A 17,624-nucleotide genomic window follows, 5' to 3' on the forward strand; every position below is an offset into this window, starting at 1 on the left:
CACTCGGTGGCTCCCGGCCCGTCAGCATTGCTCTCCGCTCCGCTGCTCGGGCCCGCTGGCTCCGCTACTTGCTGCCTCGCCTTCCTCCCCGACGGCACCAGCGTGGCCGCAGCTACTCCAGAGGCTCACGGCTCACCGTGGGCCGCGAGCACTAGGGCACTAGGGCACTAGGGCCACGAGCAGAATAACAGCCCCAAAGACATGCACCTCCAAGTCCCCAGGCCCCGGACTAGGGGACTAGCGTCAGGCTGCATGACGGGGCGGGGTGGGGGGTCGGGGTTGCAGGAATTAGGGCTGCTAATGAGCTGCCCTGGAGGCGAGGAGCTAATCCCAGCTTATCTGGATCCGAAAGGTCTTGAGAGTGAAGGGGGCAGAAGGGACAAAGCCAGAGCTTCAGTGTGAGGGTGTGAGGCGTCCGCCCAGTGCTGACAGGGTCCTAAGCGGAGGAACGCAGCCGCTTCTAGAAGCTGCCGCACGCCCGCGCGAGCTCCCTCCTGTCTCCTTGGCCAGAGGGGGCTGCACGTCCACCCACAAACCCGTCCACAGCCAAGAGGGACGCATCGGTGAAGATTCATGCCAGCCCCGGACAGAAGGGACTGCCCTGAGTCCCACCGTGGGGAGCAGACACCCAGTGTCCAGGGTCCACGGGGAGGGAGGCCGGCAGGCGGCCGACCCCAGGGCCATCGTGCACCTGGAGCAAGAGTGGCGAGTCCCCAAGGCCCGGGCAGCTGGAGAGCCCCCACGTGGGGACCGGACACGAGACATCCACCGCCTCGCCAGCGGCGTCCTGGCTGGTATCTCAGCCCCAGGCCCTCAGGATGCTGGACTCCACTTGTAGGGGGTTGCTCGGGGTCTCTCCAGAAGACGTGTTCACGTCCCGACACCCTGTCCACACCAGGGGTCTGAGAAGACCAGGAGGAGCTTCACTCTGTGGGGCCCCAAGGCCCCCGTTAACCAGACCCAGGGCAAGGCCATCGCCCCCTGTGGTGGGGGCTGCCCCCCTTCCCCCACCCCAGGCCCTCCGCCCTCCGCCCTCAGGCCGCTCCGCCCAGGCTCCCCTGAGTGGCTGCCGCTGACCCGGCTGACCCGCTGCCAGCCTGTTACCAGGGCAACCGGCTGGTTACCTTCGCCCCCCAGGGGGACATCACTGGAGCAGCCAGTGACACGTGAGTGTGCACAACGTGCGGGATCTGAGCCCTGCACGGACGCGGACGCGAGTGTTCTGAGTCACGATCCCCGCGGCAGGTAATAAAGGGGGATCCTGGTGTCGCGCTGCGCTGTGGCCAACGGGGCTTGCACCTCCAGTCTTAAGTGTTCAGAAGAGTGCGTTTAAATATGAGTGCGGGGGTGCCGGGGGCTCGTTGGGGGGTGCCGGGGGCTCGTGGGTTGAGCGCCAGCCTTCGGCTCAGGTCGCGATCCTGGAACCGAGCCCCTTGTCGGGCTCCCTGCTCAGCGGGGCGTCCGCTTCCCCTCTCTCCTGCCCTCCGCTCGTGCTCTCTCTCTCTGTCTCTCAAATAAATAAATAAAATATTTTCAAAAATTAAAAAAAAAAACCAACGAATGTGTGCATACAGATGACAAGAGTAGACCCAGAAGACGAGGAAGCAAATGGGCAAAATACAAGCAATGGAGAACCTGGGCAGAGTGTACAGGAGTTTCTGGTATTAATCTTGAAAATTTCTGTAAATGTGAGATTATATCAAAATCAAAAGTTATGCGTCTCTGTGTCTCTCGTGATTATATAAATAAAATCTTTTTTAAAAAATTAAAAGTTATGAAAGCAGTATCCAAAGTGCAGAGTTCCCGCCAGGAGACCTGGCTCTGCAGGTGTGGGCGGGCCCGGCGTCTGAAGTACCCAGCAGCCCAGGACAAGAAGGGTGTCGCGGGTGGGACTACTTGGCCTCGGACACTCAGGTCCCACCTCCCAGAACCCGTAAGTGAGACCCTATTTGAAAACAGGGAGTTTGGAAATGAACTGGAGTCAAGACAGAGTCGTACCCGAGTCGGGGGCCCTAAATCCAATGCCCCGTGTCCTTGCAAGGACACAGACGCGCAGAGGAGGACAGAGGCGGAGATCTGCAGGCCTGAAGCAAAGTTCTGCAGGCCAAGGGCCACCGAGGAGCGCAGGCACCACCAGACCCTGGGGACAGGCCTGGAGTGGATCCCCCCCCCCCCACGCTCCGAGACCCTGGCGTCTGGCCTCCGGGGCCATGAGAGAGCACTCCCGCCTGTTTGCAGTGCCCAGTGGACGACGCTCCGGCCCGGCGGCCCTGAGGGCAGAGGGCATCGGAGCAAAGCGGGGAGGGGCCTCTCATCCCACTGGGAGCACCGGACCCAGATCCAGACACTTCCAGAAGAGCTGGCTCTGGCCCCGCACAGCCAGTTGCTCACAGACACCTCAAGCATGTATTGGGCACCTGCTCTGTGCACAGCCCAGCAGAGCGGGGGCCTCGCTATGACCAGAACCAACCAAACAATCTCCGCCCTCCTGGAGCTGACCTCTCGGGAGATGACCTAAGGTCACGAGGGTCACAAGGGAAGGCGTCGGGAGGAGAGAAATCCAGCAGACACGTGGGGGCCTAGGGACAAGTTACATAGGGCGGCGATGGGGGGCCTGTGAGCGCGGATGCGAAGGACGGGGGCGACTGGGGACGGTGCAGCTGCGGAGGGGGGGGCAGCCCAGAGCCAGAGGGAGAGCGAGGCAGGGTGGAGTAGGGGCTGAGGGGCAGGCAAAGGGGACCCCACCACATTGGGGTGTGGCTGGGCAGGGCTGACCACCACCCTGCAGATGGGAGACGTGTGTACCAGGCGCACGCCTGACCCCGCCCGCGGGCAGCCACCCCGGCTGCTGCCACACGCGCAGGAGGCTTCCCCAGCCTGTGAGGGGCACGTGCAGGGTGCACCGTGGAGGAGCGTGGACCAGACCCGCCGCGTGCCCTTAAGTCTTACGTTTGTTCACCCGTTGGTCTGCCCCCTGACAGTGCAGTTAAGGTACTGCAGGTGGGGGGGACACCTGGGGGCTCAGCGTGTGAGCATCTGCCTTAGGCCCAGGGTGTGACCCAGGGTCCCGGGATCGAGTCCCAGATTGGGCTCCCCGCACGGAGCCTGCTGCTCCCTCAGTTTTGCAGTAAAACGTCCTTCCCTGCGGGCCAGAGACGGCCTGCAAGGCTGAGCGCAACGGGCGGTGCGCAGCTGCCTCTGAGGGGCCAGGAGGCCAGGCCCCTGCACCCGCCTGTGACTTCTCAGCTTCAAGTCCCAACGGCCCCTCACTGGTGCATTGACCCAGCAAACACTTGTACAGCACCTGCCGTGAGCCAAGCCCTGCCCCAGGCCTGGCGTGATCCTGGTCGTCCTAGAGCAGAAGGAAACTGAGGGCAGAGGGAAAGACGGGGGCATTCGAGACGTTCTGTGGAGATCTGGAGAAAGAGCACACCTGGTGAGGGCGCAGCACGTGCAGAGGTCCTGGGCTGGCCGGGCCCTGCCTGGTTGGAGCGGTAACCGAGAGCCCTGGGAGGGGGAGCTGGAGGAGGGGCGGTGACAGGGCCAGGCGAGCAGGGAGCAGGGTCCCGTGGGAGGAGGGGAGCCCCGCAGGACAGCGGGCAGAGGGGGAGACCAGCTCAACTCGGTGCTCGCCGGCGCCCTCTGGCGGCCGCGGGGAGAACAGGGCGGGGTGGGGGTGGGGGGCGGGAGGAGAACTGCGGTGGTCTTGGGGGGGTGGGGATGGGGGGAGGAGGAGGGGGAGATGGGGAGAGGGAGATGGGAGGGAGATGGGGAGGGGGAGATGGGAGGGGGAGATGCGGAGGGCAGGGCGGTGGAGGGGGAGGGGTGCGGATGGTGAAGGGACAGGGCGGAGGAGGGATCCCAGCGGGTGGTGAGGCCTGGGGCAGCAGGGGCTGAAGGGGGGGGCGGTGTAGTTCTGGGCACGTTTTCACCTCCTTCCCGTAGGACCGGGCCTCTGTGGACGGCACAGCCTGAAACTGTATGAAGCACTGGGACCTTTTTAAAAAACTAACCGAGAAGTCGGATAAAAGTAACCATTTTGACGTGAATAATTTAGGAGCATTTGGCACATTCACAATGTCGTGCAGCCCACTCCTCTGTGTGATTCCAGAACATTCCATCGCCAAAAAAGAGACCCCGTGCCCACCGCCGTCACCCCCACCCCCGGGCCCCGGCCCCCTCCCCGTCCCGCACGTGTCCACGCCTGGACTCGCCCCCGTGGGGCCTCCCGTGTCCGGTTCCCTCCCTGAGCGTCGGGGGCTCGGGGTCGTCCCGGGGAGGGGGGGGTGCTCGCTCCGCTGACCTGCGGGGGACATTGGGCCGGTTCCCCCTGTTGGGCACCGTCGTGTTGGAGGCCTCTCAGTCCCTTGGGAGCCGTGGGAGGGGTGGGGGCGCCGCCCCGGGAAGCGGAGGAAAGGCCCGGGTGCTTCGCGGCAGGTGCTTCGCGGCAGGTGCTTCGGCGGCAGGTGCTTCGCGGCAGGTGCGCGGCCCGCCATCGCCGGGTCTGGACGGTTCGGGTTCCTCCGCGTCCACACCATCCCGTGTGACCCGGTTTCCTTGAGCACCACCGCGGGAAGGCGTCTCTCCTTGTGGCTTAGGTCCGCGATCTCGGGCGCCTGATGGGGTTGCACACCCTCCCCGGCCTCGCTGCTTCTGTATCATCTCTGGAGAAGCATCTGTTCCGGTTCTTTGCCCATTTTTTAATGGGGCCGTTTTTTGTTTTTTTGTTTTTTGGGTTTTTTTTACTGATTTAGAAGAATTTTTAAAATATATTCTGGATGCTTGACCCTTGTGAGCTCCTCGAGCTTTTATAAATAAACTCACCACTGTAACCACCACCCAGGCCAAAATATCAACGGCGACAGGTCCCCAGAGGCCGTCCTCGCCCCGTCCCAGGGACCACCCCAAGTGGCCACGGTCCACCCTGAGCTCCGTCACCCTACACTCATGTCACCTGTTCTTGAACTTGTGAATAGAAGCCCCAGCGTGTGGGCTCTTCACTCCACGCTGCGGCGTGGCCTGCCCCGTGCCGTGACCCGCAGCGTCATTCTTGCAGGGACGGCTCTGGGTGTGCCAGTGGCCGTGACTGAGTGGGGCCGAGAGACCCTGGCGCCACCCCACCCGCATCCCCACATCCAACCCCAGCACAGGCCAGAGGCTTCACCTTGACCTCAAGTGGATCCTGCTCCCGCCCCCGTCCACTCCCCCCCCCCACCGCTGCCCACAGTCCCCCTTCCCCAGACCGCAGGGGGGCCGCCTCAAACATCTGTCAAAGCCCGTGAAGTCCACACACCTCTCAGCCCACGGGCCTCCTGGGTGGTCCTGGGGCACATGGCGCTTGCTGGCTCTCCGTAGGCACCGCTCTTCCCTGCCTCTGCCTCCAGGAAGCCCCCTGGGCAGGGCTCTGGCTGCTCAGAAGGAGCAGGTACCCCGAAACTCAGTGATGGGAAGCAGGTGTTTCCTATATTGTGAATCCTGTCCCTCAGGATCCCGGGGGGGGAGCACAGCGGGAAGATGCGTCCACAGGTGACACCAGGGCCACCAGCTAGAAGACCGCGGTCCAGGCACGCACTTGCTCCAGGTCCAGAAACATCGCGGGGACCAACAGCCCGAGCCTACGCAGTCTCTCCGCAGGGCCCCTTCCCCGCTGGCTCGGGGTGCCAAGTGGGAGATCCCAAGAGACCGCCAGGCCAGCGCCAGGTCCTTACTGTGGCCTGGCCTCGGGTGGCACACGGCGTCCCTTCTGCTCCAGCCGGGCGTGAGGGGGACGCGCAGAATGCGCTCCTCGCAGCACAGGTTCTGAAGAGCACGCGGGGCTGGAGTCACACGGCAGAGGCATCCTGGAGGCTGCGGCCTGTGACAGCAGGACACGGGCGCAGGGCGGCCGTGGGGCCCCAGCCCCAGCGAAGGGCTCAGCAGGGAGCGGGCACTTGGTCAGGATCTGCCAGGTGGCGGAGGGCAGCTGGCGCACGCTGAGGGCTTAGCGTGCGGCAGCCACCGTGCCAGCACGTGTCCTCCCTCAGCCCGTCCTCACGTTAGAAGTCACCGGAGCGGGGCAAGGGGCAAGGTGACACTCTGGGCAGCACCCCCGATGCCCACTCACCTGGTGCCAGAAGGACCCACAGTCACGGAGACCCCGGATGTCCCCAGGGTCACGCGGCATCCCCCGGGAGGGGAGCCACTCCAGGTGAGAACCTCCTTCCAGAGCCCGCAGCAGCCAGGCCACCGCAGGGCCACCTGCCTCCCGGGAAAGGCACCTTATCCTCTCCTCCCACCGGTGCTGCAGCCGGGGGTCGGCCGCTCACCTGACCCACGGGCCACGGGCACGCGAGCTCTGCGCACGGACGCGCTAGGGCCCTGGGAGGCCCTCGCCAGCGTTGCTCCGCCCCGGGCTTTGTGGGACTTGAGCGTCGTCTGAAGCAGCTTTGCCCCCCTTGGCGTCAGCGTGCACTCAGGTAACCCGGGACACGAGCGGCCGCTGCCTCCTTGGATGTGCTGTCAACCTTGAAAGTTGGCTTTGCCATCGCCGCACCCCCCAGACGTGACAGCAAGCTTAGCACCTTATTTTACATGGGGAAACTGAGGCTGGGGGGGCGTCTCGGGGAGTTTCAGGAGTGATGGCCTCCCTGATTCCCAGGAAGAAGGACGGGGCTCTGTGGCTTGTCTGGGGGACCTGAGGTGGTTGGGGATCAAAGGCTGGCTCTACCCAGGGACCCAGAGCATAGGGGGTGGCAGGGGCTGGTCAGGGGCTGCGGTGGGAGGAATTCAGGTGTCACCGGGCAATGTGGGCCCCCGGGAGGCCATGGGGCTGGGCGGGACGGTGCCCAGAGGCTGCAGAGCCAGGAGGATGAGACGGCACAGTCTCCACTCTGACACCAGCGGCAAGTCCGGGTGTCCCCAGACCCCTATCGGGTTCAGTAATTCCCTGGAAGGGACTCACAGGTGAGTGGGGCAGAGGGAGGGACACGCGGCTGCCTGGGAGCCGCCCCCTGCAGCATCCAGCCTGCCCCGGGCCGGCCTGTGACCTCCGCGGCACGATTTAGCGCCCCCAGGCCCCACGTGCACCCACGGGCTAGTGTCCCCGGTGCCCGCGTTAGGGACCACCTCCCAGAGCCACCGGGCACCTGCAATGCCCTCCTTCAGCGGCAGCAAGCCAGACCCACGGGGGCCGCTCGGAGGGCCCACCCCCGCCAGCACGGGGCAGAATGCGGGGCGCCCTGGACACGGGCTCACGGGGGGGGGGCACGGATTCCACCCCAGACCCTGCGGCCCAGGTCGGCTCGGAAGGCAGGAGAGCGTGCGCGTGGGAAGCCTGGCACGGCCGCGCGCGGGGAGCTTGCAGGCTGGGTGTGGCCCTGGCCCGGTGGCAACTGCCTTCTGCCGCCTGTCAGCTGGCTTTGCCTCCCTGTGCCTCAGTTTCCCCCCGTGTGAGGAGGGTCAGCAGCCTTTCTGTAAGGATCCAGCGGGCCATCCTTCGCACCCATCTCGGGCTTACAAGCGGGGCCCTGGGGTATGTGCACATCGGACGTAACCCTGGAAAGGACCCGCGTCTCCACTGAACAGGAGGGAAACTGAGCCCCGGGCAGCCGGGCAGCCAGCACCTGAGCAGTGGAGCCAGACTCGGGGCGCCAGTGGAGCACCCGAGCTCCCGCCCTCTGCTCCCCAAGGCCAGGCACCTAGTGCAGGGACGGCGGCTGGGGGAGGAGGGTGTGCAGATACAGTCGCCCCCCACACCCACCCCAGTCCTCCCTGCTCCTCACTGCTCCATCCCCTCTCCCTCCCCACTCTACCTCCTCTCCTCCCTGCTCCTCCCCCATCCTCCCTGCTCCTCCCTTGTCCTCCCTGCTCCTCCCTTCTCCTGGGCTCCTCCCTGCTCCTTCCCTGCTCCTCCTCTATCCTCTCTGCTCCTCCCTTCTCCTGGGCTCCTCCCTGCTCCTTCCCTTCTCCTCCTCTATCCTCCCCCATCCTCCCTCATCCTCCCCCCTCCTTCCCTGCTCCTCCCCCATCCTCCCTGCTCCTCCCTTCTCCTTGGCTCCTCCCCGCTCCTTCCTGCTCCTCCCTCCTCCTTCCCCCCTCCTTCCCTGCTCCTCCCTGCTCCTCCCCCCTCCTCCCGGCTCCTCCCCTGTCCTCCCTGCTCCTCCCTTCTCCTTGTCAGCTCCTCCCCGCTCCTCCTTGCTCCTTCCCCATCCTCCCCCATCCTCCTTCATCCTCCCCCATCCTCCCCACTCCTCCCGGCTCCATCCCCGCTGTCCCCTTTTCACCCAGGTTCCTGCGCAGAGCAGCAGGCAGCCCTTTGCTCCAGCAGCAGAGGAGCAGAGGAGAAAACAGAAGCTTAATTGAATCCCACACTGGAGGGAGGAGCAGGTGCCGCGGGGGGAGGCCCTGGCGCCCCAGGCGAAGGGAGAGCCCGGCCTCAGTGGCTCTGATGGTAGCCTATAATTACCGCCCTAATGTGATTATATCAATTATCATGGCAATGTTGTGGCTGCTTCCAGGGACCGTGCCTGTGCCGTGAGCCCTCCCACGGAGGAAGCCGGCCCTCGCAGCCCCACTCTTAGGCCCAGACAGGCCACGTGACTCCGAGGCCACAGCGCTGCCCTCTGCCAGTGGGAAACGGGGGCTTGGTGCCACTGCGGAGGACCCAGGCCCAGAGAAGCACAAGCCAGGGAGGTAGGCGGCAGGCACCACTGAGGCAGGGCCTGGGGGGGGGGGGGGCGGTGCAGGCCACCGGCGGGGCGGGCAGGTGGGGGCCTGGGGAGCCACGGAGGTTTGAGGGCAGGGGCAGCCGGCCAGGCAGGGGCAGGCCAGGGCGGGGTGGAGGCCCATAGTGGGCCCGGTACCCACGCGCCTTTCCCGGCCCTGGAACATCCCTGCTGCCCCAGTGCCCCTCCCGTCCGGATCCTGCCCTCTGCAAGGCCCTCCTTGACTAAGGCCCGGGGGAGCTCCCTCCCTCACCATGTTTCCCAGCCCCGTGGGCTGTAGGAACCCCAGGCCCCTGGCGGGGCTCCCTCTGCTTTCCCGTGTCACACTGGGAGGCCCCTGGGTCAGCGCGGTCTCTCCTTTCCCAGCCCGAAGACTTGCTGCACCCGTGTTCTCTGACTCCAAATGGAAAAACAAAACAAAACATAAATAAATAAACGTCAAACTGCTTTAAGCAAAGAAGGGAACTTATTGGCCCTCTGAAGAGAAATGGTATAGAGCCGTGGACTTCAGGCACAGCCAGCTCCAGGTGCCCACGAGGTCCCCAGGCGTCTGACCCCTCATCTCTTGGCTCTGTTGTCGCCTGTGCTGGCTCCATTGAGAGAAAGGGGCGGCGTTCTATGATTTGCACCAAATCAGGTACCTACTGCTGGTGGCGGCCTGGACTTCGGTGGCTCCCCCGAGAGCAGCGACGCTCAGGGAGGCAGCCAGGCTGCCAGAGAGAGGACCGCTGCCTCCCCGCCTGCACCCTGGGCTGAGCACCGATCAGGTCGCCATCATGGACCGTGGGGGGGTCTGCCCTCACCGGGGTGTGGGTTCCCCGGGTTGGAGAAGGTGGGTGGAGCCCACGCGAGGGTGCTTCCAGCCGGGCGCCAGCAGACGGGATGGAGGGGCCTGCTCAGCCGCCGGTCCCATCTGTGCACATCCTTCTGTGTGTCCCGAGGCACGGGGCAAGCACGCACTGGTGCATGTGTGTACCTTGTCCCCTGCGTGCACAGAGACACACACACAGGCCGCGCGGACAGGAGAGCACACGCCAGCTAACACACATACGAGGCTACACTAGCGTGTGTCCATTGTTCACACGACTACACCTGCACTGTGTCTTGTGTGTACAAACAGGACTGCACTGACACGCACAGGTGTGCAGATGGGCACACACGCACACGGTCGACAGGCACGCAGAGGCACGTGGTTGTGTAGGGGCACACGTGCAGGGCACATACACGGGCACACACAGACACACACACAGGCTGCCCGGCAGTAAGTGGCTAGCAGGGAAGACGCAAGAAGGTACCCGGTTGCCCTGGCAACACATCCTGGGACCCGACCAGACCTCGTCAGTGTGGCTCATCTGGCAGGCTGAGCGTGCGGGGGCGCTGCTCGGGACCCTAACCCTGCACGACGGCTCCTGGGGGCTTTGTGATGGTCCTAACAGCCTGGATCCCATGGGGACAAGAGGACAGAAAGGAGCCGGGCTTGGGGTGAGAGCAGGAGACCGGGCCCTGGCCCGGGGGTCCGTGGGGAGAGGCCCACCCTGCCCTGGGGCATGCGAGGGGCACAGGGCTCTTGCCTGGAGCACAGGGCGCTCTCGGCCTGCCCAAGGATCCCGGAGGAAGCCAGCCCTGGTGTGCATGTCCTCGGGGACCCCAGCTCTGAACCAGCAGTGGGGTGACCCAGCCCAAACCTCGTCTGTGCTCCGTCCTACTGTGCGCAGGTTCAGGGCCCTCTCTCTGGCGAAGCAGGTGCGCACAGGAGACTGGATAACTGTGTAGGAGTTGCGCACAGCAGGCCCACGTCCCGAGCTCCCACCTGGCTCCTGCGTTCTCTGTCTGTGACACGGGGCTTCCCGGCTGGGATCTGAGGCTCCCCACGGAGGTCCGTGTCCAGCATCCAGCAGGGGCCCAACAGGCACTCCCCGGCTGGAGGACCAACACTCAGGCGCCTCCGCTCCCCCCACAGCCCACCCAGCCTGGCACGGCCGCCCCGTCCCCCAGGTCTACGTGGGACTGGGTGTGCCCGCCCAGGCTCTGCAGAGTCAGGGGGCAGGGAGGCACCTGCCCTCTCCTCAACCCGCCTCGCTGCCCCCGCAGGTTCTCCGGGCTGTGGCTCAGGCGTCCCCCCTCCCCAGTGGTGACCCCTCGACTACATCAAACGGCTCTGTTCTTGTCCCCAGCCTGAGCACCCGCCCGGGGCGGCCCCCCCTGGGAAGGCTCGTCTTTCCAGCTTTGCCTCATCTCTGTCGATCCCAGAACTGGGGTGGAGGAGGACGCGTGATCCCCTTTCTGACACGAGTCTCAGCTGCTCCTTAGGTGAGGGCAAGGCCGGGGCGGGGCTTGGGCCTCCCCTTTACTACAGGCTGCCTGGTTCCCCAGCGACCTCGCAGGAGCCCAGCATGGTGTCGGGGCTAAGGACACACGGACCGGACCGGGATGAACCTGCCCCAACCCTGGTGTCGGAGACACGTGTGACCCCCATTGGCACGTGAGCAGCGATCGGAGGTAGGACCCACTGAGGAAAGCCCCCTTCCCCCGCCGAGGTAACTAGGAGGGCTTCCGGGAAGAGGCACCTTCTCAGCTGAAGCCTGAAAGTGAAGTCGGGGGCCGGGAGGTGTCCCCAGCTGAGGGAACAGCAGATGTCCGGGGCCTGCAGCCCCCGCTGTCCCTGCTGCCCCCGCCCAGGGGTCTCCAGGCCCCAGGACAAGGCTGGGGGTGGCCTCTGGCTGAAGCACTTGCCCTGAATCCTTCTGGCTGGGGGGCAGGGCGGGTGCTGCTCTGGCAGCTGACGGCGTCTAAGGGGGTCCCTGTTGGTGACGACCCCACGGGTCCCCCTTGTCCCCAATCAGCAGAACCGGCAGGGGCAGGCCCTGGGCTCCCACAGTGAGGGGGTGGGTGCAGGTCCCCGCTCTCATTAGCCAGGCTGCCGGCAGTGGTTCCCGAAGCACCTGTGCCCTCGTCCGTGGGGCGGGCTGTCCGTGGGGCGGGCTGTGTGTGCTCGGAGGGCGAGGACAGGACCGCACACACCCCTGCTGAGTAAATGCCGCCGTCACCCGTCGCCCCACAGGGCCTGCACGTCCCTGGGGCGTCACCCTGTGGCAATCGGGCCTTCCCGCCTCCACCCCCAGCAGGAGACAGAGGATCCCCAGGCTTCACAAGCACCCCCCCAACTCAAGGCAAAATCCCTCTTGTTATTAAACACCAAAGCAAACATCTCCACCCCCACACTCCCAAAACACCTTTATTGCACTAAAAACAGCATTTATAAACAAACACACTGGGGAGAGGCTGCGAACTCGGAACACAAAGATGTCAAACGGTGCAGGGCATGTAAGATGGGCCCTCCGCGGAGGGCGAGCAGGGGTGCGAGCGCCAAGCATTCGCCCTCTGTCCACCTGCTCCGGGCCTGTGGGGGCCCCTCAGGCCTAGGACGGGGGGGCGGGGGGCACAGCAAGGGACCTCAGCTCCAAGGGCCCCAGAATCTCAAAGTGCAAAGGGGAACACGTGCTTTCCCCAGCGATGGGGGAAATCATCCCTCCCCCAGTGCGATTTGGAAACCCAGTCAGGAGGACAACGTTTGAATGGGGAGGAGGCCCCAGGGTTCCCCAGGAGCAAGCCCGCCAGGCAGCTGGGGATGAGCACAGAGGCACAGCCGGCCTGGCCTGGCCCCTGCTTCGAGCTGTACCCCTCGTTTGGTGAAGCTGGGAAATGTCCACAGACGTCATTCAAGGACCCACATTGCGACACAACAGTTAAACCCATGCAGCATGAAGGGCACAGCCAGGGTCCTCCCGGCCTGCCGCGTCCTCCCTGCATCCCCCCCACACTAACCCGAAGCTATTTACCATGCGCAGCAGGAGCCCAGCACGCTCCCCTGCTGTCACTTCCCGGGGTCTGCGGCCAGGGGTGTGCAAGGGTGGCGGCGCCCAGCCTCGGAGGGACAGGGAGGGCCAGGGGCTGGGGGCCGCCCTCGGGGCTCGTGGTGCACGGCCCCGCCGGGGAGGGAGGCTCCAGATGCCCCGGCAGGGCCTCAGGTCAGGCCGGCTGGCCGGCAGGGAAGGTGCTGGAAGAAACCAGCAGACAGGAGACGAGCCCCGGCTCCCGGCGTCATCTCCAGGCTCTCCTCCACCGCCAGCTCCGTGGCAACCCGGCCTCCCTCCTCCGCCCGTCGGGTGCTGGCTCTCGGCCCCCATGGGCTCCCGCCTCGCTGACCGGCTCTGCCTCCGGAGCCTGGGAGGGCCAAGCGCAGCCAGAGCCAGCCGAACCCGGGGCGGTGTGTCTGCAGCCCTGCGGCCGCTGTTGGCACATCCCAGGCCCGGTGCTGCTTGCCGGCAGGGCGACTCTCCGGCCACCACCAAAGCTACTTGACTCGGCCTCAGGACCGGCAACCTCCCGGTCCGCCATCCCTCTCTGCTGCCCCCCGCATGGGGTCCCAGCCGCCACCCCGCCCCCGGCCAGTGCCCCTTTCCAGAGCTCAGAAAGGGGCAGGGCGGCACGCAGCTTAGGGCATGGGGTGGGGGACACTCAGCCCCGCAAAGAGTCCCCTTCTCCTCCCCGGCAGCCCCCTCTCTTCCTCCTCCGAAAAAAATCAAGCCGTGAAAACTACCGTCCCGGTCACCGTTGGCAACCGGGTACCGGCCAGCGCGGACTGCCGCCCAGCCTGAGTGGAAACCCCCCGACCCCCCGCCACTGGCCTCCTGCCCATCGGGATCCGGGTGGGAGGGGAGCTGGGGCGTGCCCTCTGCACCCCCAGGAGAGGCCCTTACAAGGAGGGGAGCAGGGAGGTGAGGGGCAGCTCCTTCTCCCCGAGCAGCGTGTCCCGCTTGAGGCTGCTGCCCTTGTTCACCACCTTGATCCTGAGGGCCAGCTTTCGGACGCTGGCCGGCCCCAGGCCGTCGAAAAAGAAGTCTTCGTTGAAGACGGGGTGGCGGCTGTTCTTGATGATGGTGCTGCGCTGCTTCTGCAGCTTGCCCGGGACCAGGCACAGCCCCACGCAGCAGTTGATGCTGCGGGCGTCGCACAGGCAGTCATAGAGGCCCTCGGCGGCCAGCAGGCGCACCCGTAGGCGGGCCTGCGCCGCCTCGTACTCCGCCAGCAGCCGCACGCTGCCCCGGGGGCCCATGCGGACCGTGTGCTCGGCGCGGGGCGCCTGGCCAGTCTCGGGACCTGGCTCGGGGGCAGCCCTGCGGGTCAGGCGGCGCCGCGCCCCGGGGCTGGTGTCGGGCGCGCCGTCCTCGGCGGCCAGGGAGCCGTGGCGCCCCGCCGACTGCTTGAGCTGGCTCACCTTGGCCTGGCTGTCCTGGGCAAACCCCTTCAGCAGCGACACAGAGCGTGAGAGCAGAGGGGACCCGAACGGGGAGGACTCGGCCGAGGACCCGGTGTCACTCTCCCCGCCACTGAAGTAGCGGCTGGGGCTCATGAGGGCCCCCGCCGCCTCCCTGGGCACCCCGTCGCCCCCATTGGCCTTGGCGGCACCCCCCCGACGGCGACCGGCCCCCGGGGAGCCCACCTGAGCCAGGGCCCCGTGCTCGCTGTGGAACAGGGACTCCTTGCGCCGCGTGTGCGGGCTCTCGGCCAGCGTGGCGAAGCCATAGGATGTCTGAGCCTTGGGCACCGACGGCAGGGACATGGCGCCCTGGGCCTGGGGGTCGGCGTTGGTGGCAGCCTCCTCCACCGGCCAGTCCTCCGCGCTCTCGATCTGGATCACATGTCGCGTGGCCGCCTTCAGCAGGTTCTTGCTCTCAGCTGCCAACTTGGCCGGCAGCCGGGGGCTCCGGGGGGCTCGGCGGGGCGCGCCCGAGGCCGGGTTCTGCTCGGTGGCTGCTGCTGCGGGGCCCGGCTCGGCCTGCCCCTCGGCATCCGTGGGGCCGGCGGGCAGCTTGGGGGGTATGAAGAAGTCGGGGATCTTGTCGGGGGTCAGCACGTTGCTGTACAGGGGCCCCTTGGCGGCCTTGTCCCCGGCCTCGCTCCCGGGGGTGCCGTGCTCCCCAGACCCCCGGAGCCGCTCCAAGAACCACATGTTGGTCTTCCTCATGGGGGCAGGAGGCCAGGTGGGGTCTGCAGGGTCTGGGGAGAGAGGACCGGGGCCCTGCGACCGGGGCGGGGGCGCTTGGGCGCCTGCTGGGGTGCACCGGGCTGGGCCCGGGCGGGGGTCCTGCAGGGCGCGTCACCCCCTCCCCTCCCGTCCCCTCCCGAGACAGACCCGAGGCGCCTGGGCAGGTGGGGGCGGCGCTCGGACCTGGGGGGCCCCGGACCGCGACCCCCCACCCCCCCGGGCCGGGGCCCCCGACGTGCTCCCCACGGGTCCCCCCACCTGTGGCTTCGCCCGGCGCCGGGCGGGGGCGGGGCGCTCACCTGCGCGGCTGGGCCGAGGCCGGAGGTCGCCCCGCGGGCTCGCGGGGGTCGGGGAGGGTCGGGGCGCGCGGGGGACGCGGCCGCAGCTGCTGCCCGGGCGGCGGCGGCGCAGGGACTCATTCACCCGCGGGGAAGCCCCGCCCGGCCGCGCCGCCGTATTCCTCCTAGTACGGCCGCGCGCCCCGCCCCCGCCCCGCCCCCGCGCGCCCCGCCCCCGCGCGCCCCCGGCCCGCCCCCGCGCTCGTGCCTGCGGATGCGCGACGCCGCGGACCCCGGGCGCCCCAGCCCGTGCCTCAGTCTACCCGCGCGGGGCTGGCAGCGAGGGGCGGGGCTCTGAGCGCGGCCCCCAGACCCCAGCAGCCCGGGGCGCGCGGAGCGTCTCCTAGAAGGCAGCCCCCTCCTCCCCGCTGCACCGGCGTCCACCCCGCCCAGGCGGGGCACAGCCCACGGAGCAGCCGGTGGACGCGGGCGGCGTTCTCGGGATGCCCAGTGCCCCTGTACCCCGGGGGACAGGGACGCGGGCAGCCGCCAGTGTGGGTTTGCTGGCTCCAAACGCGCACCGGGAAAACACGATGCCGGGGACACGGGAGACGGGGGACCTGCTCCTCGGGGCTCAGGTCGGCAGGTGGCCGCAGCCCCAGGCCTCGCAGCGCCCGGCGGCAGGTCCCCTGGGCGGCCCCGGGTCCTCTGCTTGCTCAGCCACTGCCCGCCCTCCCAGCCTCGGCGTCCCCCTCAGTCCCCCTCAGTCCTGAGGCCTCTCTCGGTCCAGCTACTGCATGGAGGAACCCGAGCCTGGGCTTGATTAGATCACGAGTGTCCAGGAGGCTCCTGTGTTCCAAGAGGGCCCCAGGCCTCATCGTGGCCCCCGCTGGGGTGCGGGCTGGTCAGCAGAACGGGGTGTAGCCCGGAACTGCCGCCCTCCACACCTCTCTTGACTTTGGAGCGGGTGCGGCTTCAAGTGCCAATGTCCAGATGGGAGAGGTCCGTGACGCCCCCCGAAAGGCCTGTCTCAGCTTTGCTCTCTTAGCAGACATTGAGTCCTCTCGGTGCCTGGGGGGGCCCGGGCATGGCCACAAGGGTGACAGGGAGGCCGATGCCAGTGAATGCTTCACTTCCCCTCTACCTCCAGGAAGCCCTCCCTGCTTGGCAGCCAGGCAGGCCCAGCATCACAGCCTGACGCAGCCCGCTGCACCCCAACGTGAGCTACCGTGGAGGATGCCCCTGAGCACACACATTGCTCTTGTTGGGCCTGGAGCTCCTGGGAAAGGGGGGGAGTGTCTCCAAGACACTGGGGTCTTTCATAAACACCTGCCAGACAAGTGGATGACCTAGCCCCAGAGAGAGGAGGACTCCCAGGTCAGCGCTCGTCCTGTGGGGGGCAGGACCGAGGGCCTCAGGGCCATCAGCCACCTTTGTCCGTGCAAGGATAGGGACAGTGGTGCTCACAAAGGGGAAGTGCCCAAGCCGGTCTCGGGAGGGGGGGACAATGCCAGGCTTTCTGATGACAAGCCAGCCCGGGCGCTGGGGGCTTCACTCCCCGCTCCCCTTACCCAGCTCCAGCAGGGTCTCCGCCCCGTGGGTGGAGGGAGGAGCCGTTAACTTTATTCTGTGCTGATTCCTGTGCTAAGCTCCTGGGGACACTAATCTGGAGGTGCTCCACTGGGGTTCGCATCGGACTGCTGGCCGGCATCTGGACCGTCTGGACAGGTGTCTCCTGGGCAGTCCTCGGGCACAAAAACTGCCCCCCTGCACCACAGCCTCAGAGCGAGGGTGGCAGGTGATGACACGACAGGGCCGAGGCTACTGCGATGGAGGCACTGGTCACAGCTACTGGAGGGGAAGGGGGCTGGCCAGGCCTCAGAGGGGACCCCGGAACCTGATCCCCACCACAGCGGGCTCAGCCAAGTCCTCACCTCTGTGCCTCCACCCCACACTGAGGCTCAGAGAGACAGGAACCTGGGGATAGGTCTTGGGAGGGGCGGGTCCCGCAGGCTGGCCCTTCCAGCTGGTCAGTCAGCCTTGGGGTGCACGAACGGGAGCCCCTCCAGGCCACAGAGCCCTGAGGCCGCTAGCAAGGCAGGCCCCCCCCCCACCCCAAGCTGCAGCCTTCCTGGGATCTGAAACAGGGAGTCTGCGGTCTTTAGGCCCAAGTCGGGGAGGGGACTCGGGTGAACTGACCAGCCCTCCCACCCCGAGTCGTGGCCCTCGTGCTGCTCCGCTGGTCCTCCGCTCCCCCCGCCCCCCGCCCTCAGGGACCTGACGTCCTGGGAAGGAGGAGCCCGGCTTGTCTTCGGCTGTCCCTGCAGCCCCCAGCAAACAGGGCTTCGAGGAAGGAGTTCAGAGGAACGGCTCCAGGTGGAGGGGCCACCTCGTCCCCACACAGCTCTGGGCAACAGCCCTGTCCCTCCTCTGGGAGAGGCCCCGGAAGGCCTGTCCGCCAGCTCCCAGGAGAGACCTTGGCCACCCCCCCGGGTTCCAGACGGGGCGCAGGGCACCCCATTCGGGGAGGGGGGAAGCAAGCGGCACAAGGCTGCTTCCTGCCGAGGCTCCCCGAGGATGAGGCTGGCACGAGGA

At 66.9% G+C, this 17,624-nt stretch overlaps 1 protein-coding gene across 1 annotated transcript; it reads right to left on the minus strand.

Moving 5' to 3' along the window:
- Positions 1-11,918: 11,918 nt before the first annotated feature.
- Positions 11,919-15,138, minus strand: C2CD4C (C2 calcium dependent domain containing 4C). Its single transcript, XM_041763090.1, has 2 exons — positions 15,051-15,138; positions 11,919-14,762 (listed from the first exon to the last, which is right to left on the minus strand). Exon 2 carries the CDS (start codon positions 14,728-14,730, stop codon positions 13,459-13,461), a length of 1,272 nt encoding a protein of 423 aa, XP_041619024.1. The 5' UTR covers positions 14,731-14,762; positions 15,051-15,138; the 3' UTR covers positions 11,919-13,458.
- Positions 15,139-17,624: the final 2,486 nt, after the last annotated feature.

Source organism: Vulpes lagopus, chromosome 7 (genome assembly GCF_018345385.1).
Source record: "Vulpes lagopus strain Blue_001 chromosome 7, ASM1834538v1, whole genome shotgun sequence".
Lineage (NCBI taxonomy): Eukaryota > Metazoa > Chordata > Mammalia > Carnivora > Canidae > Vulpes > Vulpes lagopus.